This window comes from Sceloporus undulatus, chromosome 2 (genome assembly GCF_019175285.1).
Source record: "Sceloporus undulatus isolate JIND9_A2432 ecotype Alabama chromosome 2, SceUnd_v1.1, whole genome shotgun sequence".
Lineage (NCBI taxonomy): Eukaryota > Metazoa > Chordata > Lepidosauria > Squamata > Phrynosomatidae > Sceloporus > Sceloporus undulatus.
Window position 1 is genome coordinate 10,904,129 of NC_056523.1, and position 23,948 is coordinate 10,928,076.

The 23,948-nt window shown below is 42.4% G+C and overlaps 1 protein-coding gene across 4 annotated transcripts; it reads right to left on the reverse strand.

The window, feature by feature from the left end:
* Positions 1-8,376: 8,376 nt before the first annotated feature.
* Positions 8,377-23,814, reverse strand: LOC121921818 (zinc finger protein 271-like). 4 transcript variants are annotated; one of them, XM_042450413.1, is made up of 7 exons: positions 23,273-23,546; positions 19,801-20,286; positions 19,501-19,594; positions 16,513-16,598; positions 13,957-14,077; positions 10,796-12,695; positions 8,377-9,856 (listed from the first exon to the last, which is right to left on the reverse strand). In XM_042450413.1, exons 2-7 carry the CDS (start codon positions 20,212-20,214, stop codon positions 9,805-9,807), a joined length of 2,667 nt encoding a protein of 888 aa, XP_042306347.1. In that variant the 5' UTR covers positions 20,215-20,286; positions 23,273-23,546; the 3' UTR covers positions 8,377-9,804. The 4 variants fall into 4 exon arrangements, with proteins under 4 accessions (XP_042306347.1, XP_042306346.1, XP_042306344.1 ...); XM_042450412.1 differs by lacking the exons at positions 8,377-9,856; positions 23,273-23,546 and adding an exon at positions 23,576-23,814 and having other exon boundaries at positions 10,110-12,695; XM_042450410.1 differs by lacking the exon at positions 8,377-9,856 and having other exon boundaries at positions 10,110-12,695; positions 23,445-23,554.
* Positions 23,815-23,948: the final 134 nt, after the last annotated feature.

Genomic DNA, 23,948 nt, shown 5'->3' on the forward strand with positions numbered 1-23,948 from the left:
GATACGGGCCAGGTAAAAGTGGTCTCAAACGGGATTATTTCTGCTCCATTTTTTGACCTCTTTCTGCTACACCGTCCAGAAGGGAACAGCAAATTTGTTTATCAATGGGGCTTTTCCTGCTCAAATGGAGGCATTTGGAACCATCCCATACAGAAAAAAAAACCAAAAACACTTGTATAAAATAAATCCCTGCTTCTAGCCATGCTCAAAATGAACTGTGGAATCCCCCTGAGCTGAATTAGGGTGCCTTCCTGGGCACGAAATGCATGCAAGGCCCCTCAGCCCGACCTCCAGGACGCCTGGATAGGATGCCATAAGTCAGGACTCCAAAACGGGACAATGTAGGACAACTTTTCAAATTAGGGCACAGTTTAAAATGGAGACATGCAAAAAAAATGATGATTTTTTAAAAAAATTCATATAAATGCATGTTTTCTTTGGCATGATCAAAATGGAGGACATTTGGCATTATCCTAGACAGAGGCAAAATTACTTCCCTTCCGGCCAAAACCGAAGAGGAAAGATGAAGGCGTGGAGGAGAAGAGAGAGAAGAAAAGGAGGAAGAAGAGGGAGAGAGGAAAAAGAGGTAAAAAGAAGTGAAGAAGAAAAAAGGGGAGGAGAGTGGAAGTGAGGTGTAAAGAGGGAGAGAAGCCTGAGATAAGCACGAACCGGATACCGCGTCTTTTTCGTCTTCTACTCCCGTCTCTCCTCCTCTTCTTCTCAGATGCCTCTACTTCTTTCCCTCCCTCGCTCTTCCCCAATTAGAGCAACGACGTCAGGCGCCCCTCCCCCTTCAGCCCCTCTCTCAGTAGGTCAGCATCCTCGCTGGCAGCCCTTTTCCCCTTCGTGGCCCCTCCCTCCCTCACAGTGCTCTTGGCGAGCCCTTTCCCCCTTCATGGCCTCCTCTCCCGACGCAGGAGCTCACGTGCCTCCTCTGAGGCGAGACCCTTTTCCCCTGTCAGGCCGCCTCCCTGGCCGGCGGGAGGTGGCAAGGCATGGAAAGGGGCCTCGCTGAGGCGACCCTTTTTCCCTGTCAATGCCGCCTCCCTGGCCGGCGGAGGAGGTGGCAAGGCAGTGGAAAGGCCTCGCTGAGGCGGACCCTTTCCCCGTCAGGCCGCCTCCCTGGCCGGCGAGGAGGCGCAAGGCAGTGGAAAAGGGGCCTCGCTGAGGCGAGACCTTTCCGCAGGCCGCCCCATGCCGCGGATGAGGCTTCACAGTAAAGACCTCGCGAGCGAGACCCTTTCCCCTGTAGGCCGCCTCCTTGTCCGCGGAGGAGGCGGCAAGCAGTGGAAAGGGGCCTTGCTGAGGCGAGACCCTTTTCCCCTGTCAGGACAGGCCGCCTCCCTCTCCGGCGGAGAGGCGCAAGGCAGTGGAAAGGGCCTCCTGAGGCGAGACCCTTTTCCCCCTCAGGCCCCGCCTCCGTCCCACAGAGGAGGCCAAGCAGAATGGGCCTACTTAGGCAGGCTCCTTTCCCTGCCTGGCGTCCTTTGCAGGGGGAGGGAATCCTGGGGGCGGGGCCAAAAAACCGGGGCGGGACCGTGCGGACCCGCTCCAAACCGGGCAAGTCCCACCCCCAGGTGGTATATGGCCAACCCTATCGAGAAGCTTTTTCTACCCCGCGCATCTAGGACCAAAGGGCGGGCCCAGTAGAGCATGGGTTTCCTGTTTGAGGAGGGTGATCAGATATGTCCTCCATTTGAATGTGGCTAAGAAGCATGCTTTTACATTGATAGCAGCAGTGCTTTTAGCTTTGTCTCTCCAGGAAAATTTCCACAATGCCCTCCATTTGGAGCATGGCTAAGAAGCAGGACTTACATTTCTATGAATATTTTCTAGCTTTTATGATGTCATGCCAACATTTATCTTGAATATGCCCTACATTTCACCTTTCTGTCCAGGAGGAATCCCAAAAACATCCTCCATTTTGAGCAGACCAAGAAGCATGACATTACGTTTCTGGTAGGGTTTTTTAGCTTTTGTTTTTGTAATGCCCTACATTTATTTTGAACGTCTCCACTTCAGGCCTTCTCTCCAGGAGGAATTCCAAAATGCCCTCCTTTTGAGCGGGACTAAGAAGCATGGATTTGCATTATATTAGTGTTTTTAGTTTTTATTATTTCATGTCGCGCATGTTATCTTGAATGCCTTTTGCCCAGGAGGAATCCAAATGTTCTCCATTTTGACCATAACTAAAAAGCATGAGTTTTTATTTATATTAGTGGCTTATTGCTTTATGATGTCATGTCTGACACTGATCTTGAGGCATTTCAGCCTTCTGTCTGTAACTGTCCCCCATTCTGTCAACACTAAGGAGCATGGATTTACATTCCTATGAGTGTTTTTAACTTGTTACTGTCTTGGTAATTTCCTCCATTTTTCTTGTCTGCCCTAGTTTTTGCAGTGCCTTTCCTCCTTTGCAGTTAGGCACCTGGTCACCTTGCCTTTGCCGGTGGGGACAGAGGAGAGAAGTGGACAATTGAAATGGAGGATATGTCTTGGAAACGCAGGTCACCCTGGGTATACCTCAAGTCAAGTCATTTCCAACTTACGCCGACCTATCCTGGGTCTTTCTTGGGAGGATTTGTTCAGAGGGAGTTTCCCATTGCCTCCCTTGAGGCTGAGAAACTGTGACTTCCCCAGGGTCACCCATTGGGTTTCCATGGCCAAGCTGGTCTCCAGCATCATACTCCAACACTCCAACCACTGTCGTGCTAACTATAGCAGCCTGCAAAGTGAAGCAGTCTATTGAAGCTACTTCAGGAGCTGGGATCTACCACATGCTCTGGAACAGTGATCCCCAACTCTGGCTTCCTGTCAGTGTTGTCAACAGCCTCTTAGATATCCCCAAAAGTTTGGCCAAAACTCACCAAATCTCCCCCATATCTCACCAAAACTTCTTCAACTCTTCAAAATTACCATTAAAACCCATCACCAAAATCACACCAAGGCTCTGAAAAGTACCCATGTTGGTGTGAAGTTCCCAGATTGGCAACACTGCTTGAGGCTTCTGGGAGCTGAGTCCAAACACCTGGAAGACCAGAATTTAAAGATATAGCTGGTTAAGTCTGTAGAATCAGTATGTAGTGAGATCTTGAAGGCTTTTTAAGACTAACTGAAAGATATGGAAGCTTCAGCTTTCTCCTAGACTTCAATCTACTTGAATCATAGAACATGAGTTGGAAGAGACCACAAGGGCCGCCATCTCGCATCCAGTCTAACCCCCGCCATGCAGGAAATCTCAATCAAGGCATCCCTGATAGATGGCCATCCAACCTCTGAGATGCATCTCAGATATGCATCTGAGGAAGTAGGCTTAAGTCTAGGAAAGCTCATGCTGCCAACTTCTCTTTCAGTTAGTCTCAAAGGTGTTACAAGATCTCCTACATACTGGAAAACCAGAGTTTGGGCATTACTGCTCCAGAGTGAATAACCTTGCCCAAGAAAATGATATTGGAGACTGGCTAGCAAATCGCTAGTAGAGTGGTATTAAAGGAAGGGGTTTTGTTTTTTGGTTTTTTTTTTTTGGTAGAAATGGTCTCAGCATAGTCTCTTGTAGTAGAAAGCTGCCTTGCAGCAGTGAGGTCTTCCCTGGTACTCTTCTGCTGACCTACCTGGTTGGTCCCCCTCAGGTTGCTTTTAAGAACCAGGAAGGACTCAAATCAAGGACCCTTATGGTGTCGCTCAACAATTCTGATAGCCCTTAAATTCTCATCAGGGTATCCTGGAACCATGTCCACGTCCTTAAGTTGTACAATGGGAAAAGCTTCCATCAGAAGGCCAAAGTTATACCCAATGGATCTCTGCTATGGCCCCCAAGCAATATCATCAGCAAACTGCTGTTCGGGTTGTTTACAGCAGGCGATTGAGGCCACCCCTGGAGCTGGGGATCCACCACATAGATTTAATATGCCCAAGAAAAGGTTCTTGGAGGTGACTGGTATACTTTAGTAAAGCAGTAAAGGATGGTTTTTTTCATTTTTTTTTACTTTTTTTTTTGGTAGAAATGGTCTTGGCAAACCTCTTGTAGATTGGTAGAAAGCTGACTTGTACATGAAGTCTTCCCGGGTGCCCTCGGCTGACCCTTCTGGTGATCCCCCTGGTGCTTTAAGAGCCAAAAGGACCAAATCCAAGATACACAAGGTGGATCCCCCTCTTATGGCAGCTTTGGGTTTCCCTCGCCCTGTGATCCTATTAGAGTCAGAGGAGGACTGTTGTGTGAAGAGTGGGGAAAAGTGCTATGAGATACCCCAAAAACCTATATATCATCACCATCATCATTGACATTATTATTATTCCACCCTTTCCCAGTTTACAACAAAGGTCTTTACCTCTCTGTAGAACAGGGGTGGGGAACCTACAGCCCTCCAGGTCTTGACGAACTACCATTCCCATCATGCCTTACCATCAGCCAAGCTAAAAGAAGTTTTAGCCAGGCTCATGAGGGCTTGGTTGTAGATCTTCCTCACAACCAAGCCCTCACGAGTCTGGCTAAAACTTCCTTCAGCCTGGCTGGTGGCAAGACATGGTGGGAATGGTAGGTTCTCAGAACCTGGAGGGCCGTAGGTTCCCCATCCCTGCTGTACAAAGAAAAGCAAGGAAGGTGCCAATCTAACCTCCCTGAGAAAAGCTTGATAGGTCAGGTGTTAGGAAATGAACCATCAGCCAGTGGAGATTTTCTCAACAGGGGAGTTGTGTGCTCTGGTTAAATGCTGGTCCTGCAGACACAAGGTTGTGAGCTTCATCCCAGGCAGGACTCCAAGGTTGACTCAGCCTTCCATCCTTTCGTAGATCGGTAAAAAGAGTTCCCAGGTTGTTGGGGGCAATTGGCTAACACAGTGTAAACCAGTTAAGAGAATGCGGAGATCACTGATAAGCAATCAATGTGCTCTCCTTAAGCACATGGTCTAAAGCAGCAATTTGCAAGCTCTTGGCTTCCAGATGTTTGGACTTCAGCTCCCACAATCCCTATTGACCAAGATAGCTCCAGCTTCTGAGAGCTGAGGTACAAAACACCTGGAAGGCCAGTCTAGGAATCACTGGTCTAGGGGATGGGGTCTTCCTGAGAATCACAGAGTTGGAAGAGACTCCAAGGGCCATCCAATCCAACTCCTTGCCATGCAGGAGCTAAAAGCCCTCCCGACAGATGTCCATCGAGCCTCTGTTTAAAGACCTCTAAGGAAGGAGACTCCACCACTCTCGGAGGGAGTGTATCCCACTGTCAAACAGCTCTCACTGTCAGGAAGTTCCTTCTAATGATGAAGTGGAATCTCTTTTCCTGTAGTTTGCATCCATTGCTGTAGCTTGCATTCTATTCTCTGGAGCAGCAGAAATCAAGCTTGTTCCATCCTCAATATGACTCTCCTTCAAATACTTAAACAGGGCTATCATATCGCCTCTTAACTGTCTCTTCTCCAGGCTAAACATACCCATCTCCCTAAGTCTCTCCTCGTAGGATCATAGAATCATAGAGTTGGAAGAGACCACAAGGGCCATCCAGTCCAACCCCCTGCCATCCAGGAACTCTCAATCAAAGCATACCTGACAGATAGCCATCCAGCTTCTGTTTGGATGTCCAAGGAGTCACTGATTTGGTTAGGGGCACAACTAGCAGTTGATAGCTCTATCCATTATTACTGTGGGTCCTTGGTTTCAGGACCACCCCCCCCCGGTGGATACCAAAATCAGTGGATGCTAAAGTCCCATTAAATACAATGGCACAGTAAAATGATGTCCCTCATATAGAATGGCAAAACCAGGGTTTTATTTTTGGAATTTATATATTTTAAGAATATTTTCAAGCCATGGATGCTTGAATCCATGGATAAAAAAAATCCGTTGATATGGAGGGCTGATTATATTTATTTATATTCCGCCTATTCCCCAAACTGGGACGCAGAGCAGCTGAAGCCACTGAAGCTCAGCTAAAATGACACAGAAAACAAGAGTTTTTCATGGGCATTCAAGGGGGAGTCCTGGGGTGCCAGCTATTATCTATATTGGACAACCAAACAGGGATAGTGAGGAAGGTGCTGCCATGACTTGCAGTATCTTGTTTTCTTGTCAGTGCAGCTTTTATACCTGCAGAAAGTGTCAAATAAAGAATTCAAAGATCTAGCTGTGTTAGTCTGTAGACTCGGTATGTAGAAAGATCTTATAGCATCTTTGAGACTAACAAAGATAGAAGGTAGCATTTGGAGAAGTAGACATAAGTCTAAGAAAGCTCATGCTGCCAACTTCATTCTTTAGTTAGTCTCAAAAGTGCTACAAGATCTTTCTACTAAGTGTAGGATGGTTGCCCTGCTGGAACTGAAGGAGCTCTGGCTTGGTAGGGAGGAATAATAATAAAATAATAAAAGGCTTAGAGGTGGCTATATTTGGAAGAAGAACAAGGGAACAGGAGGGCCATTACATGGATAAGATAGTGAAATTCTAACAAGAGACAGAGAGAAGGCCAAATTACTCAACAACTTTGCCTAGCTACTCTTTATTAAGTCAAGTCTCCAGAGCCTGATGAATCAAAGCCAAGAATATTAAAGGAACTTGGAAATGTAATCTCAGAGCAACTACTGATGATTTTTGAGGATTCTTGGAGAACAGAGCAGGTCCCAGCGCAATGGAGGAGTACAAATGTTGTCCAAGCATGCATCTGCTCTGTAGAAATAGTCCAGTCAGACCCCACTTTAGCTGTAATGGCTCAGTGCCATAGAATTCTGGGACTTGTAGTTTGTCATAGCACCAGAGCTATCTGGAAGAGGATAAATGTCCCACAAAACTACAGTTAAAGTGGTATCAACCTGGATTGTTTCTGCAATATGGATGCAGCCCATATCATTTAAGGTGTGGAGGAGACTTGACCCAGAGCAACTATGAACAAGTTAGTTTGACATCAGACCCAGGAAAGGTTCTAAAACAGATGATTAAACAGTCAGCCTATTATAAGGGAATGTTCTGATTACTAACACCCAGCATGGGTTTCTCAAAATTGGTCTGGCACAACTTGTTTTTCAATCAACTCTCTCTCTCTCTCTCTCTCTGAATGTGATAGGGCTACAAGCTTGGTAGATGAGGAGAATGCTATGGATGTAGCATATCTTGATTTCAGTAAGGCTTTTGCAAAGTCTCCTACAAAATTCTTGCAGACTAGTTAGTAAAATGCAGGTAAGACAGTACTACTATTGGGTGGATCAGACCAAAGCCAGAGAATGTTCAGCAATGGTTCTCCCTCATCTTAGGAAACATGAAAAGGGGATGCCAGAGGGTTCTGTCCTGTCCCTGTGTTGTACGTAACATCCTTTTAAATGACTTGGGTGATGGAACAGACAGCACATATGTCAAATTTGCAGATGACACAAAATTATCAGCGATAGCCGACACCCCAGATGCCAGGATCAGAATTCAAAATGATCTTAACAGACTGAAGAGCTGGGCCAAAAGTAACAAAAAGAATGTCAACAGAGGTAAATGCAAGGTACTCTATTTTGACAGGAAAAATGTACAAACACAGTTTGGACAACAGCTGGCTTGAGACAAGAACATGTGAAAAGGATTTGGGGGTACTAATAGACTACAAACTAATCACGACTCACCAGTGTGATGCATTGATCAAAAAAGTCAGTGTAATTCAAAACTGTATCAATAAGAACAGTGTCCATGTGGAAGGATAGCACAGTCCCATTTGATTCTGCTTTTCTCAGATATCAGCCCCAATAGGCTCTCTGGCATATTTGGCTTTTTGGTGGTTGATGTTTTTCACAGAACCTTCCTTTTGCACTACATTTCAAGTGGGTTGGGTTTTTTTAAATGTCAGTTTTCTTTATTATTTAGCTTTCGCATCTATACAGAGAAATCAGGAATGCTATGACATGGATGATCCTGATTTTGGTATTCAACGAGGCATCTTTACCCTTGCACAATTTCATCCAGTTCCTTCATAGTTGTCCTTCCAAGTCTTTGTCTTATTCTGATTTCTTGACTACAGTCTCCATTAGATTGATAACTCAGCCAAGTTATCGAAAACCTTTTATCAATTTTGATGTCGTCTTCTTCTTCTTATTATTGTTGTTGTTGTTAACCTTTATTTATGAAGCGCTGTAAATTTACACAGCGCTGTACATGCAATCTTTTTAGTTAGATGATTCCCTGCCCTTGGGCTTACAATCTAAAAAGACATGACACAAAAGGAGAAGGGAGTGGTGGAGGGAAAGGGTAAGAGGTCCAGCAGTTCCTCTCAACCTCCGAGGCCTGGACCAAGGCAGATGGTCTGGAGGGAGGGCGAGGCTTCATAACGGAAGGTTAATCTTCATCCAGGGAAAATACATACTCTCAAGTAGGATAATACATATACAATACATAGCAATACAGGAAATGGTGTGATAAACAGGCACTAAAAGAACATCAGATGGTAAGCGACAATTATGCAATGCCTGGGAAGGCTTCTCTGAACAGGATGGTTTTCAACTCCGTTTTGAAGCTAGTTAAAGAAGTGATGGCTCTTGCTTTAAAGTAAATCTTCCAGGGTCATTGCTTTTCCTAATATTCAGCTCTAACTTTGCTTTTGTACTTTGTTCCTTAATATCCTCAGTAGGCATTCCATGTTTGTTATTGTCTGCTTCTAATAACTACTACCTCTCATTTATTGAGTAATATTAAATAATTGTGATAATAATAATAAAAATAATAATAATAATTGTGGATTACTAATAATTGTGCACTATCCAATATACCAAAACTTGAAATGCTTATGTGTCTCTTACTGTAATTCTATTCCAATGACATTTAACCTTTATTTAGATTTTATTTTTATTTATTTCATTTTTATGTCCCTTTCTCCCAAAAAAGGGTCCCCAGGGCATCTCACAAGATAAAAACTTTAAAAATGATTTGTTTTAAAATGTAAAAACCTGCCATTAAAAGAGATTTTTATAGTTTACAACAATTCAAATAAAATGGAAATAAAATAATACCGGTATTTTAAATTGACCACTAGCCTTCTCAATGACTAAAATGCTGGTCTTTCATTACATGAAATAAGTGAGCTTCCCCTACTACTGCTTTTTCTACATACAGTACCTGGTATTAAATGGCCTTCCTCTTTGGTTAGGTCTATCTTCCTTAAGAAGTTTTTTTTTTGGACACCAAGAATTTAAATAAGTGGTGGGAATCATGTGGCCTAAAGGTCAAATGTGAGCCTTGGTCTTTATGACTCTGACTGGCTCCAGTGACACCACACCCCTGGCACCACATCTTATGGCCAAAACCAAAAAAGACTTTTAAAAAGTTAAAAACTTGGTAAGTTGTTTTCTGCATGTTTGACAACCCAAAGCAGCAAGAGCTTTCCCCAAATGCAGGAAGGCAGTATCACTTCTGGTAGCCCAAAATGACAGCCAGGACAGCACGCTGAAGCCCTCAGGAGCTCCAAAAGAGATGAATATCTGGTAGTCTTGCTCCCTGGGTTCTGCAGTGTGCCTACCCCACACTCAAGTGCTATTCTGCAGTGTATGTTCCTTGTTGATAAGTGAGCTATATGTTCTGCATAAAACTCTTTCCCCTCTCCAAGCTTTTAAATGATTTCCCTCTTATATGATTTTTTTGATGATGGGTGAGGTATGACTTCTGACTGGAGGTTTTTCAGTACTCTGAACGTTTAAATGGTATTTCTCTGTGTGAGATGCTTTATGATAACTGAGCTGTATCTTCTTACTGAAGTCCTTTCCATACTCCAAACATTTAAATGGTTTCTCTCCTATATGAATTCTTTGATGATGGGAAGGCATTTATGATGACAGGAAGACACCCCGTATTAATTCATTTATGCTGAGTGAAGTCTGCCCTACAATAGAAACTTTTCCCATATACAGTGGTACCCCGGGTTACGAATTTAATTCGTTCCGCCGCCGCTTTCGTAACCCGAAAATCTTTGCAAGCCGAAAAACCCATAGGCGCTAATAGCGAAAGCCGCGATTTCGTGCGAAAAAGCGCCGAAAAGCACCAAAATTTTTTCGTAACCCGAAATAACCTTCGTAACCCGGAACAGTTTTTTCAATGGATTTTTTTCGTAACCTGGAAATTTCGTAAGGCGGCGCATTCGTATCCCGGGGTACCACTGTACAACATATTTAAAAGGTTTCTCCCCTGTACAACCTTTTTGATGGCAAGCAAGAACGAACGTTGGACTGAAGTTCTTTTCATGCTCCAGGCATTTAAGGTGTTTCTCCCCTGTATGAATTCTTTGATGACAACTGAGATGGAAATAATGAATGAAACTCCTATCACACTTAAGCAAGTGGCTTAAGCTGAATGGCCATCTGTTGGGGATGCTTTGATTGTAAGTTCCTGCATGGCAGGGGGTTGGACTGGATGGCCCTTGTAGTCTCTTCCAACTCTATGATTCTATGATTAAAACCTCTAAATGGTTTCTGCTCTGTGTGCGACGCTTGAAGATAAGTGTGGCTTGTTTTCTAAGAGAAATGGTTTCTGCCCTATATGAATTCTATGATGATAAATGAGGTGTGACTTTTGAGTGAAGCTCTTTCCACACTCCAAGCATGTAAATGGTGTCTCCCCTGTATGAATTCGTTGATGACAAGTGAGGTCTGTCTTCCTATTGAAGCTCTTCTCACATTCTAAGCATTTAAATGGTCTCTCTTCCCCTGTATGATTTCTTTGATGATAAGTCAAGTCATCTTTTCGACGGTAGCTCTTTCCACACACCAAACATTTGAATGGTTTCTCCTTTGTATGTCTTTTTTGATGGCAAGTCAGAAGTGTCTTCTGATGGAAACTCTTACCACACTCCACACATTTAAAGGGTTTCTCCCCTGTATGGATTCTCTGATGATAAATGAGATGTGACTTCTGAGTGTAGCTCTTTCCACACTCCAAGCATTTAAATGGTGTCTCCCCTGTATGAATCCTTTGATGGCAAATGAGGTTTGCCTTCTGAGTGAAGCATTTCCCACACTCCAAGCATTTAAAGGGTTTCTCCTCTCCTGTATGACTTCTTTGATGAAGAGTCAAGCTATCTTTTCGACAGTAGCTCTTTCCACACTCCAAGCATTTAAATGGTTTTTCCCCTGTATGAGTTCCTTTATGGTAAGTGAGAAGTTTCTTCTTATAAAAACTCTTACCACATTCCAAGCATTTAAATGGCTTTTCCCCTGTATGAATTCTTAGATGGCAAGTGAAGTCACTCTTCCGATAGAAGCTCTTTCCGCACTCCAAGCATTTATATGGTTTGTCCCCTGTATGAATTTTTACATGACAAATGAGGACTGACTTCTGAGCAAAGCTCTTTCCACACTCCAAGCATTTAAATGGTTTCTCTCCTGTATGGACTCTTTGATGACAATTGAAGGCTCCCTTCTGACTGAAGGTCTTTCCACACATTAAGCACTCAAATGGTCTTTCTCCTGTATGAATTCTTTGATGACAGGTGAGGTCTACATTGCGAAGGAATCTCTTTCCACACTCCAAGCATTTGAATGGCCTCTCCCCTGTATGAACTCTTTGATGACGAGTGAAGTCTGTCCTAGAACGGAAGCTTTTTTCACACTCCAAGCACTTAAATGGTTTCTCCTCTATGTGTGTTGCTTGATGATGATTGAGGCCTGTCTTGTGCGTGAAACTTTTTCCACATTGCAAGCATTTAAATGGTTTTTCTCCTGTATGAACTCTTTGATGAGAAGTAAGGCGTGACAGCTGATCATAACTCTTTCCGCATTGCAAGCATTTAAATGGTTTTTCTCCTGTATGAACTCTGTGGTGACAAGTTAGTTCCCCCTTCCGATAGAAGCTCTTTCCACACTCCAAGCATTTAAATGGTTTTTCCTCCCCTGTATGACTTCTCTGATGAAAAGTTAAGCCATCCTTTCTACGATAACACTTTCCACATTCCAAGCATTTAAAGGGTTTCTCCCCCGTATGAATTCTTAGATGACAAATGAGGTGTGTCTTCTGACTGAAGCTCTTTCCACATTCTAAACATTTAAATGGTTTCTCCTCTCTATGAGTTACTTGATGATTACTGAGATGTGTCTTCCACCAGAAGCTCTTTCCACACTCCAAGCACTTAAAGGGTTTTTCCTCTATATGAATTCTTAGATGAGAAGTGAGGCTTGTTTTCTGATCAAGACTCTTTCCACACTCCAAGTATTTAAATGGTTTCTCTCCTCTTTGAGTTACTTGATGATAAATGAGGTGCGACATCTTCTGACAGAAGCTCTTTCCACACTCCCAGGATTTTAACTGTTTCTTCCCTGCACGAATTCTTTGATATGGGAGACATGGTTTGTGACTGAAACTTTTCCCATACTTCAGGCATTTAAATAGTTTCTTTCCTGTATGAGATGCTTTATGATAATTGAGGTTTATTTTGTGATTGAAACCCTTTCCACATGTCAAGCATTTAAATGGTTTTCCTCTTGTGTGAGTTTTTGTGTGACAATTAAGGCTTTGTCTACAACTGAATCTTCTCCCACAGAAGAGACAAATGCATTTCTTCCTTTGCTTCACTTTATGCATTGTTTCTTGCACTGTGATTCCACAGAAATCAAAACCTTGAAAACCAGATGCTCTGTTCCTCCTCTTTGTTTTAGGGCCACTGCTTTTGCCATTTTCTTCCATCTGTTTATTTCTGGCTGCTTTGGACCACAGCCTATGTGGTGCCTCCTCATTCTCATCTATTTGCTCAATATCATCTGTAAAGGAGACAAGGAACTGATCAGAACTCCACTGAGAAATTGCAACTGACCTCAGAGCGTTGATACCATTCCCTAGCTGACATCCATTTCCATTAATATGAGACACTGAAAGGGAATTACTACAGCTTTCTGACTTGCTCTTTTTAAAGACTAGCTCCACTGAGCCCATCCTACAGCTCTTAAACTGGTTGTTCTAAGTAGTTTGTAACCTGGAAAACTATGGTATTTGTCTTTCCCCCTGTCTTAATTACAGTATTACTTTGTCCTTTTAATACTGCAATTTGGTAGGCAGAACTATTCTGAAACTCTTTCTGATCTTAGATGTGCTATAGGGGCATTTTCAACAGTATTACAGAGCACTATTATTTTTAATATATTGGTCAGATTGCAGGCAACTCTAGAAATGTTTGGTGACTACAGTTCTACCAACCATATTTAGCGTAGCCTGTAGTGAGATCTGGTGTGAGGTGTAGTGCAATATCTGGAGGGCCACCAGTTTCCTCACCTCAAAATGAATGAAGAAATAGCTGTATCTGTAAGCGGCTGTAAGAGAGAAGGTGAGTTTCCCCCCCAGAAAAAAAACTGGACCAAAGGTGATGAATAGGATCTGTGCAGCAAATCAGTCTGAATTCTCTTCTATGAACTTCATATGGAGAGCTGAGATAGAGATTTAAATACTCACTGTTCAGAGGATCTGGATCAAACTATACATGGGATAAGAGTCTCTGTATCTGAACTTTATTAGCAATGTTAGGAATACAGTGCACTCTTCCCATTTACAGCAGTTCTGTCCTCCCACCCCCCATAGATAGGAAAATACACCAAGGCTCAAGCCCCATATTACTTTCCCTTTGAGAAGCAAAGCCTGCACACACATGAGAGGCAGACTAAATGTTTTTTAAAAAGGACAAAAACAACCCATCCACAGGTTCCCATCCTAAAAAGTTCATACAACATAGCAGGGAGCGTTGCTGATTTGCACAAGTAGACTATTTTGGTTAACTAACACTTTCTCTTCCCACCTTGTTCTCCTACTGAGAAGCACAAAATATAGAAAACTATAAAAATATAAATTGTTCTACAGTGGGGGGGGGGGCGCATAATCTTGTAGTTCCTTGTCCTCATGTGTGGCAATGAGACAACTGTGGATTAATATCCAAGTGAGGATTTATATTAGCACCTAACTCAGTTCAGTATGCGACACATACTTTATAAAGCACTTACATTTTGGTCAATCGTGAGGAAGAAAGAGACTTACATAGAGAGCACACAAGCCGCAAAATCTCTGCCATTACTTCTGTATGAAGGACCCTTTGGCCTGGTTCCAGCAGAGTCCACTCTTCTTCAGTAAAGTACACAGCAATCTCTTCAAAGGTTACCTAAAGAGAAGGTTAGTTGTGAGCAGAAAACACATTACCCAGTTGGAAAAGAGGACTGACTAGGAAGCTTGGGGATGCCCAGTGTAATTTAAATCTTTCAACAGGAGTGGATCAGCTAGTTGTTAGTAGGAAATTTTTGTATGTTACAAATAAATTTCAAGTGTGGGATATACAAGCTGGAGTAAAGGAGTATTTTGAAAAGGAGTAAAGAGATTAAAAGAATAAACAATATTAGGGAAGAAAATAGGGAAATAGTAACAGAGGAAGTGAAAGTAAGAGAAATGATGGCAAAATTTTATGAAAATCTATGCAAAGAAAGAGAAGTAGCAAATCAAGAGATAGCAACTGATCATTAATTAACTAAAAAGCAGAGGGATCAGTTAAATGCCCCAATATGTAAAGAGGCTGAGAGAGTAATAGATCAGGAGAAAGGATTAAAACCTCCTGAACAAATGGGCTAACAAATAACTTTTATAAATATTTTAAGAAAGAAATAAGTGTCCGTTCTTTAATGAGGTGTTGTAAAATCAAGACATACCTAAATCTAGGAAAACAGTAGACATAATCTCAATATTAAAACCCAATAAGGATGAAACAAATCCAAAAGGTTACTGCTGTATGACATTGGCTAATCAAGATTATGAATTTTTTATAAAGATTGTGGCAAACAGATTGGAATTTATTTTACAAGTATCAATAAGGAAGATCAATACGGTTTCATTAAAAGGAGAGATCCAATTAGAAATATTACAAACGTAATTTATCATGCAAAGCAAAACCCCTAGAAAAGTTGGGATATTGAAACTGGATGTGTATAAAGCCTTCTACTCAATAAATTGTGCATATTTATATAAAGTCTGTAAAGAATTTTGTTTAGGTACAAAACTTGGGGATAAAGTAAATATAAATATAAAAAGATAATGAGGCACAGATAAATGAAAATGAGAACTATTTGAGGGAAATTAAATTGGAGAATGGCACAAAACGAAGGATGCTCATTAACTCCATTATTAGTTACAACAGCAAGTGAACCATTAGCTAATATTATTAGAAAGTAAAAAAGAAGTGAAAGGTTACGTAAGTTAAATAAGAATTCAAAATAAATTTATTTGCTGCTGATGCACTAATTATTACAGGAGTGACTTATCAAAACATTGAAAATATATGGAGAAAATAAGGGATGGGGGAATTGAAGATTGGTATCTATTATTGGCATCCAACAGAATGTTTGAATTAGGCTGGAGAAATTGGTAAAGGAATAGTATTAAGGAAACTGAAGGATATTGCATATAGGACAATTGGTGATTTACCAGATAATTTAGGAAAATGGATAGAGATAAAATGAAATAGTGGAGTTATAGATAAATGATATTGGCTTCAATTAAGTGGAATATGAACAGAAAAAGAATATTTATACAAGGCTACCAAAATCTATTAGAAGAAATATTAAAGATGAGACAGGAAGGAAGGATTATCTAGTAGGATCTACAAAATGATATTGGATAATCAATATAATATCGTAGAATGTCTATTAGGAGTATGGGAAAAGGATATTAAGATTAATAAGAAAAAAAATCCAACAATGGGAACAAGAAATCAAAAATATTAAAAATAATAAAAAGAAAAGCAGATGAAATTAATAGGAAGATAGAACAGAAATCCACAACAATTAGCATATATTAATAAAAATGTATCACTTGCTTCTTGGCATGGGTATGGGATCAAAGGAACCTAGATTCGTATGTGATGGGAATGTTGCAAATTACATAGATTTTGGAAGGAAACAGAATAAGAAATTAATAAAATAAAGAAAGAAGTATAACTAGTAATGTCAGGAATATAGCATTACTGAAGGAGGATAAATATTTAAATAAACAATTAATTATAGCAGCACAAGCAGTGTTTGCCTATGGGTGAAAGGATAAAGAAAGATGGAACTGTAATAGACGGTGGCAAAATATATCAGAGTATATGATCTCTGACTTTATAATAGAAAAAAAGGAGAGTTTATTTTAGTCACTTGAAAGAAGGTGTGTGGTATAGTAACTGGAGAATAATGACTGAGTTTGTTGAGGAGAGGAAGCAGTATGGAAATGTAAACAGTTAAAATGATCCTCACATGAGAAAAAAAGAGAAATTAACAAGGAAACACCATTGCTGGGGTGTGGGTGAGTAGGGGCATAAATATTCAGAGAATATATTACGTATGTTTATGAGGGATTAGTTAATAATTGAGCTGAGGTTTGAGATAGGATGTATATATGTAGATTGATTGGTATAAAAGGTCGTATACTCATGTATTTTTTTTTTTAAAAAATCTTTAAACAGGATGTTCACAGTGGGCATCACTGAAGAAAGGAAAAGATTTTTTCAGGCCCAGGGACACATTGAAGGATTAAAAACACATAGCCCTCCCCAGAGATCCTTCCCCCTACCTGATCCAGGCTGACTGAGGCTGATTCAAGAGCATCACAGTCAGGAGATGAGCCAGTATGTGTTGGCTGTCTCCTTACTCCATCTCCTAACAAAGAAAGGGCAGACAAAAGTGTGTGTGTGTGTGCGCAGTATTTATAATTCCTGTTGTTTCTTACTGAAGCAGAGGTTTACATCTTTTAACAAAGTAGATGTATTTCTCTGAGTAGTACTTCTTTAACAGAACATTTTACAGCAGAGGCAGAGATAACATGGAAAGAATCAGTCTAGGTTCTTGCATCCTATAAAAGAATAGTTTAGCATGTCTCAACAAACCTTTGAATTGTGTGCACAGGTGAAATGAAAACAAGGTTAGCTAAGTCTTGCATAATTAAAGAAGAATTTAATTCCATAGAACACATGAAAACTTCAGTTAAAATCCAGACATGATGCTTTTTCTTTCACTAGTTTCCATCTTTTTTTAAAAAAAAGATTTTCATTTTGGGATCAAACTTGTGGATCTATGTTCTTTTAACATGCTAGGGCACACTTGTCTGCTTTCTCCTTTTCCTTCTGTTTTGCTGTTCAGGCATGCTTAGCAAGAACAGCTGCTGGAGAAAGCTGCTGTTTAGCTTGCCAGTTATAGAGGAACACACAGCTGCAGTAGGATTGGCTTTCATAGAATCCCATTCTTTCCCAGCTCAAGTGTCACTACATTTACTGCAGACATGCTGCTATAATCCAACACCAAAAGTCTGTGTTCCTTAGTTCCCCTTCACTATTCTCCTGACCTTATTAGGGGGTTGAGCAGATGGGCCAGGATAGCATGGGTGCTCACCCGGGCCATCCCTGGGTTGAAGCAGGAATGGGTGGGTGTTCACACACCAGTCCCCACACTGACCAGGACCTGCGACCAACATGTATAATCCTTACCTTACCACGCCATCTCTCACACTCCAGTTCACACATTTAGCACAGAAACAGAGTGCCTGGCCATATGGGTACAGCTAGGAGGCTTGTTCTGCCTCAGATGTGGTGACGGGGCTTCTGAGTGAGACTGACAGTGTGGCAAGGTAAGGAGTGGGGTAATAAGCAGCCAGATTTTGGCATGGAGCTTCTAGGAAACTCCGAGCAAAACCAGGGGTATTTTACCCTGGGATCCACCCAAATCCTCCTGGCCTGCTTCGTCAACTAATCTAGATGAAAGAAACAAGGCCTGTTACAGACAGCCAAAATAAAGCTGTTCGAGTCACAGTGGAGGTAAGTGTTTTCAATGATGCAGGCGTCCTAAGAGTCTAGAAGCCACACCAAAGCCACGCTCCAGTCCTTAAGGCTGGAGTGTGGCTTTGGTGCAACTTCTGGACTCTTAGGACGCATGCATCATTGAAACACCATACCTCCACTGTGACTCGAAGCAGCTTTATTTTGGCTGTCTGTAACAGGCCTTAGGCTAGAAAGAGGGAAGGATTGAAAGGGTGGTAAAAAGATGGTAAAAAGGAGCTTGTACTTCCATACTCAAACACAGACAAAATTACACTAAACACATGCACACATACCCAGTAGGTAGCAGGAGACTCAAAGTAACTCCAAGACAGGGAGTTACAGCTTCTTTGTCAAGGCTTTGTTATCTGAGGTATGCCTGCATTTCCATACTCAAGCACAGACAAAAATCACACTAAACACATACATACATACATGGAAGTAAGCAGGAGACTCAAGAGTAACTCTTTTAATAGGTTTAATGTCATCATCCAGCCAGGAGGGAGTGAAGAGGCAGACCCAACGCCATCAGCAATTTTAGTATTGGGATGGGGGGTTGGGACGGGACTAATTTTGAATTTTATTGTATTCTCTATGTATTTTTATTGCTGTAACCCTCCCAGATTCCTTGTGATTGGGCGGGCTATAAATAAATAATTTATTATTATTATTATTATTATTATTATTATTATTACTATTATTATTACCCCAAATAAAAAAGAGAAGAGAAATGGCTCTGGGATTCTAGAGCCCATAACGTTAAATGACTGGGCAGTAAAAAGCCTGTAGTCTGGGGGAGAAAAATGGAATGGCAGTAAGAAGACTAGATAATAAGAAAAGATGCAAAAATAAGCATTTTCTTCTCTGGCTGGTCCATTTCCCAAATCCCATGGAGAATCAAATTTTGTGGCAGGAATGAGAATTGACTTTAGTCTTCCCTTCCCAGTTCATACCCACGCAACACCTAAACAAAAGTCACCAAGAAGCCCAGTCAGCAGACAAGAGAATGATGCCTGAGTTTTCCAGGAGGAGGGGGGTGAGACAAGACAGATGGAGGAAAAGGGAATGGAGCTGCTGGAACGTGAAACAGATCTGCTTCACACAGCCACATTTGTTGCAGGTCCCCCACTGGTTTTTCATGTTTATTCCCAACATTCAGTCCTGAAGCAGCTTTCCTCTGAAATGCTCATAGCAGAAGAATACAGTTCAGAATTTTGTAATGTGATGTTCTGCATTAATGGTTTGAAGGACATATTACTGGTTTTTGGGGCTGGTGATACAGTCCATGTTCCAGGCTCTTCCCCATACAACAAGGTAGAAGTAGGCAGAGATGGACTCTAGGGTTGTGTGGGGGAAAGGGTCCAAAACACGCTACAGAAATAATCTGGTTTGAGACTGCTTTAACTGCCCTGGCTCAGTGCTAGAGAATCCTGGGAATTGTAGTTTATTGTGGCACCAGAACCTTCTGACAAGAGAAGGCTAAATGTCTCACAAAACGACAGGTTCTCAGGATTCCATAGCATTGAAATACAACAGTTAAAGCGGACTCAAACTGGATTATTTCTGCTGTGTGTTTTGGACCTAGAAAACCAAGCCACAAAAGCAGCCCTTCCATTGAGTCATCCTGCCTTATACAGAAGTGGCTTTAAAGTACTGGCTATATATAATGGTGGGATAAGCCATGCATCATGCATAGTATGCTTATATTCAAGAGGAGGAGGCAGGAAGAAATTTAGCTCCTTAATCCTTACCCTCTGAAACAGAAATACCCTCCATGTCCTGCTTAATCCACTTGGACTCAAAAGGACACATCTCCACTTCAGCTGTCTCTTCCACAGACAAGTCCTGCACCACAAGAAACATGAATTATTGTAATATTTGAAGGAATGATACGAAAGAAAGAAGAGCATCAGAAGAAGGAAGAAGACAAGATCCAGCTGACCAATACCACATCAGAGAAATGTGGATACATAGTAGGGAGTTTCAAAATTTCTTTGAAACTAAAAGCTACATCTCAGCCCTTGGAAGCTCTCAGGAGGAAATGCTCTCACCTGCTGCTCCTCCCGTTTCACCTCTTCCGCCTGACTCAGGAGGAAGCCCTCTGCCAGGGCCACCGCCTGGGAACTGGTCTCTGCTCCACATTCCCTCACCCAGCTCTCCATCTCTTGAGGAAGGATGCTCAGGAACTGCTCCAGCACCACCAGGTCCAGGATTTCAGCCTTCGTGTGCCTCTCTGGCTTCAGCCACTGATGGCAGAGACTGTGCAGTTGGCTACAGGCCTCTCGAGGCCCCTCCGTCTCCTTATAGCAGAATTGCCTGAAGCGTTGGCGCTGTCCTTCTGAAAGGAACTTATCTTCCCCAAGGGTCCTTGGTCTGGTTCTTTCCCAGAATGCTCCATTGCTTTCTACCTTAATGGTAGTAGGGATTTTTCCCAGTTCCTGCCCAGTGAAGTCTTGTCTTTGCATTTTTGACTGCTGCTCACAGGCAGATTCCAAAGAGATAAAGAAGATTTATTTTCCAATTTTTGCCAGATTCTCCTGCGAGGCAAAAGATTGAAAACATTACTGGGGATGGAGAGACCAACAAAGAAAGCAAAGTGTTTGCTGAGTGAGCTATTACGGACACTTTCTCCAGTGCTAAGAAGATGCCTTATAGTTACATCACTGAAAATGAAGATGAATGCCGTAACTGTTATGTCTAAGGCGAAAGGGAGAGTGGGCCTTTCCCTTCCCAACCAGAGACCAAAACCTTCAGCATGCTTTCCAGTTACTTTGTCCCTACTAATTCCATCCACCATTTGTCCTCCCTTGCTCAATCCCCCCCATTGTCATTTAGCATGTCTATTGAATCCTATATTTGTAGGCTGGAACTCTACTTTTTAAAAATCTTTTAGTAATTACAGAGCCAGCCCAACATCTTTCATTGCCTGGGGGAAATGATAAGATGGGTACCACTTTGCTGTTCTGTAAAGAGAAGGCACTGCACAGTTTTGAATGTTGTTTTTTTTTTTTTTTGGAAACAATTTTGGAGTAAGGAGATGTTTATAATCAGATTCAAATTGGAAGCTGGATCCTTTTTCTGTTCAGAAAATAAATATCATGCACAAGGACCTACATCACAGTTTAAGAGCATGACTTTCCACAGGTAGTTACGCATTAGTTCTGCAACACACCTTGTGCTGAATATGTCCAACGGAATGGCCACTCATATACACAGCTAAAGGCACAATCAAGTGGGCATGTTCAATGGTACCCCAGTTCCAAATTCTCTTCTGCAAACTTGAACTGAATGTGGGCACACTGCATTGGGCAAAAATGTCAAACCACTTTTGTGAAGGAACGTATGCCTGAGTAAGGCACCTACAGCCCAACTCAAAAGGCACTGGAGAGACAGGTGGGTGCAGGGTGAGTTTCCTCCCTTCTTCTCCAAAGAGGAAGCCCTTCATACAACACAGCATTTTCTCCATCAATTTGTCCCTAAGGACCCTGTTCCTGCTTTCTTTGGTTTTACTGGTATGTTCCCCTCTCTCTTTCCCCCTTTACTGACGTGTATTTTAAACTCCACATCTCTAGGAAGAAAGGGTGACATTTTGTAGTGATTTAACAGTGCCTATGGGGCCAAACCAAGACATTTCATTGCCATGGGTGACATGGCCCCAGCTTGGGTACATCTCACTCTGTGGACTGCTTCTCTATGTCATCCAGAGAATGAGGAAACACTACTTACCATGAATGTGTCATTTCTGGATGGCTTGGAGAAGAAATCCACCCCTACCCTGGGATTGAGTGAAATTTAGGAACTAAGTATATAAATGAATAGTTTGCTACACAAAAAATATATAAGATTCAATACTTAATTTGCAGATACGATTGTACAGGATAGGGTTAAGGCCAGGGTGACCAGATGTAATGCCCTCAAAGGAGGACAAGATACTATAACATATAGGACATTCAAGAAAAATGTAGGACATTCAGGAAACATGTGAGGCATTACAGAATAAAAGCTAAAAATGCTAAGATAAATATAAATTCATTCCATATGGTTTACTTATAGTTATCTTATATATTACTGTTATGTGGCTTCAAGTCATTTCCAACTTGTGGTGACCCTAAGGCAAAGCTATCACACGATTAGTACAGAGGGAGTTTGCCATTGCCTTCCCCTGAGGCTGAGAGAGTGTGACTTACCCAAGGTCACCCAGTGGGTTTCATGGCAGAATCGAACCTTAGTCTACAGAGTCGTAGTCCAACACTCAAATATACTGTACCGTATTTTAGTATGCTTTTATCATTTTTATTTTATTACCCCGTTGTATCCTTTCTAGCCTATTTGCAGCAAGAGTAGGCTGTCAAGTAGACTCCTTTCTCAAAGGGGAGCAGCAAACCTGGCGCAAATCAATGGGCTTCTTGATCATACTCAAAATGGAGGACATTTTGGAATTCCTTCTGAACAGGAGGTTGAAATGTAGGACATGTCCTGGAAAACAAGGACATCTGCTCATCCTGGTTAGAGGAGGTTTTCGAGGGAGGGAAATGAGGTGACGGTGCAAGAGTCAATGGTTATTAACTGAAAGGCATTTAAGGCTTGGTGTCTCCTGCAGTATTTCCTGGCACACCGGGAATAACCCAACTTTGGTCAGTGCTTCTCTGAACCATCTAAAATGACATCTTTGTGATAAGTGTGAATTCCTCATTCTAAGTGCCTATGGGGCCAGCCCAAGACATTTTTCTGCCTCTGGACAAGATGGCCCCCTTCTCCCAGGGCAACCCTTTCGTTCTCTAGACTAGTGGCATGCAAACCTTTACACTTTACACCTACATCCAACATAGTATATGTATACAAATATTTTATTTAGTGTGAGTATTTTCCTTCACACAGATTCTTTATCTGAGGCAACGGCTTCACTCCACCTCTAAGGTGCCGCCACAACTGCATGCGTTAAAGCCATTCCCCCCTTCCATTAAGAGCACCTACACTCCTCCTCAGTCTAAGGAGCTGTCTGCTAAGGTTTGGTTTCAGGACACACACACACACTCTTTACCATGGATAGCAAAGTCCGTGGCTGTTCAACTCCCATTAAATACAATGGCGTAGTAGCGAAATGTCTGACAGACATTGACCATAGAACTGCCCTGGAGGAGCTACAAAGGCCTAGAGGAGTGTCCTCTCTAGGAATCTCTAGGGCCTTCAGTGCAACTTTAGGTTAAAGTTATCCTTAGAATTGCGCTGGAGGACCTAGATATTCCTAGAGAGAACGTATTAATCAAACCCATGAATAATCAAAGCCACAAATATGGAGGGATGAGTATATTTTCAAGCTGTGGACGCCTGAATCCATAGGTAAAGAGTATTTAAGTCCTGCTCAAAATGGAGGACATTTCAGAAGGCTGAAATCTAGGAGACGTCCTGGAAAAGGAGGGCCATAGAGACCGCAAGGGCCGCCCAGTCCAGCCCCCTTCTGCCAGGCAGGAAATCTAGAATCGCATTGGCCTTGTTAGCTGCCGCTTCGCCCCGTTGACTCACGTTCAACTGGTGGCCCACTGGGACTCCCAGATCCCTTCCAGGCGCATAAGCCTCGTTCAGCCAGGTCTCCCCCATCCTAGACCTTCTTAGTACTAAGCTTTCTTCCTATAGCACTGTCAATGTACACAGCGCTGTACATAGAACTAATTAACACAGACAAAAGGGGGCTGACCGTCCAAGGCTTCTCTCTCCATAGAAAAAGGGGACGAGGGAGTGGGTCCCTTCCCTCTCGCCTCCTCCTCTTTCTTCTTCTGTGTCCTCCAGAACCCACTTTCCCCCGACGCTCTAGGAAAACACACTCACATGCTCCGGAAAAGGCGGGTCCAAGGCCAAGAGTGACGTCAACTTCCGGCGGACGCTCTAGGAAGAGTAGTTCTAAGAGAGTAAAGGGAGAGGTGGAATTGATCCAGTCTTCCGGGAGATGGAGAAACAAAGGCTCCGCTCTCGCTCTCCCCACAGAAAAGGAGGCTGAGGAGGGTGCGTTCCCTTCGTCGCCCCCTTCTTTTAGTGTCCTCCAGAGCCAAATTTCTCTCGACGGTCTAGGAATTCATGCATACAGAACCGGAAGTTACTGAGACTTCCAAGGCCAACGCGGGTCTCTACATTCCAAGCGACGCGATAGGCCGAACCCCGCACACGTGACCGGAAGAGGCGGAGTCGAGCCCGAACCCCGCTT

Coding starts and splice junctions, on each gene's coding strand:
- LOC121921818 (XM_042450412.1), bottom strand. CDS start 20,214: ATGCAAAGACAAGACTTCACTGGGCAGGAACTGGGAAAAATCCCTACT. Junction 14,078..16,512: donor CCTCAGTCAGCCTGGATCAG/GTAGGGGGAAGG, acceptor CCTTCTCTTTAG/GTAACCTTTGAAGAGATTGC. Junction 12,696..13,956: donor GCGGCTTGTGTGCTCTCTAT/GTAAGTCTCTTT, acceptor TCTCCTTTACAG/ATGATATTGAGCAAATAGAT.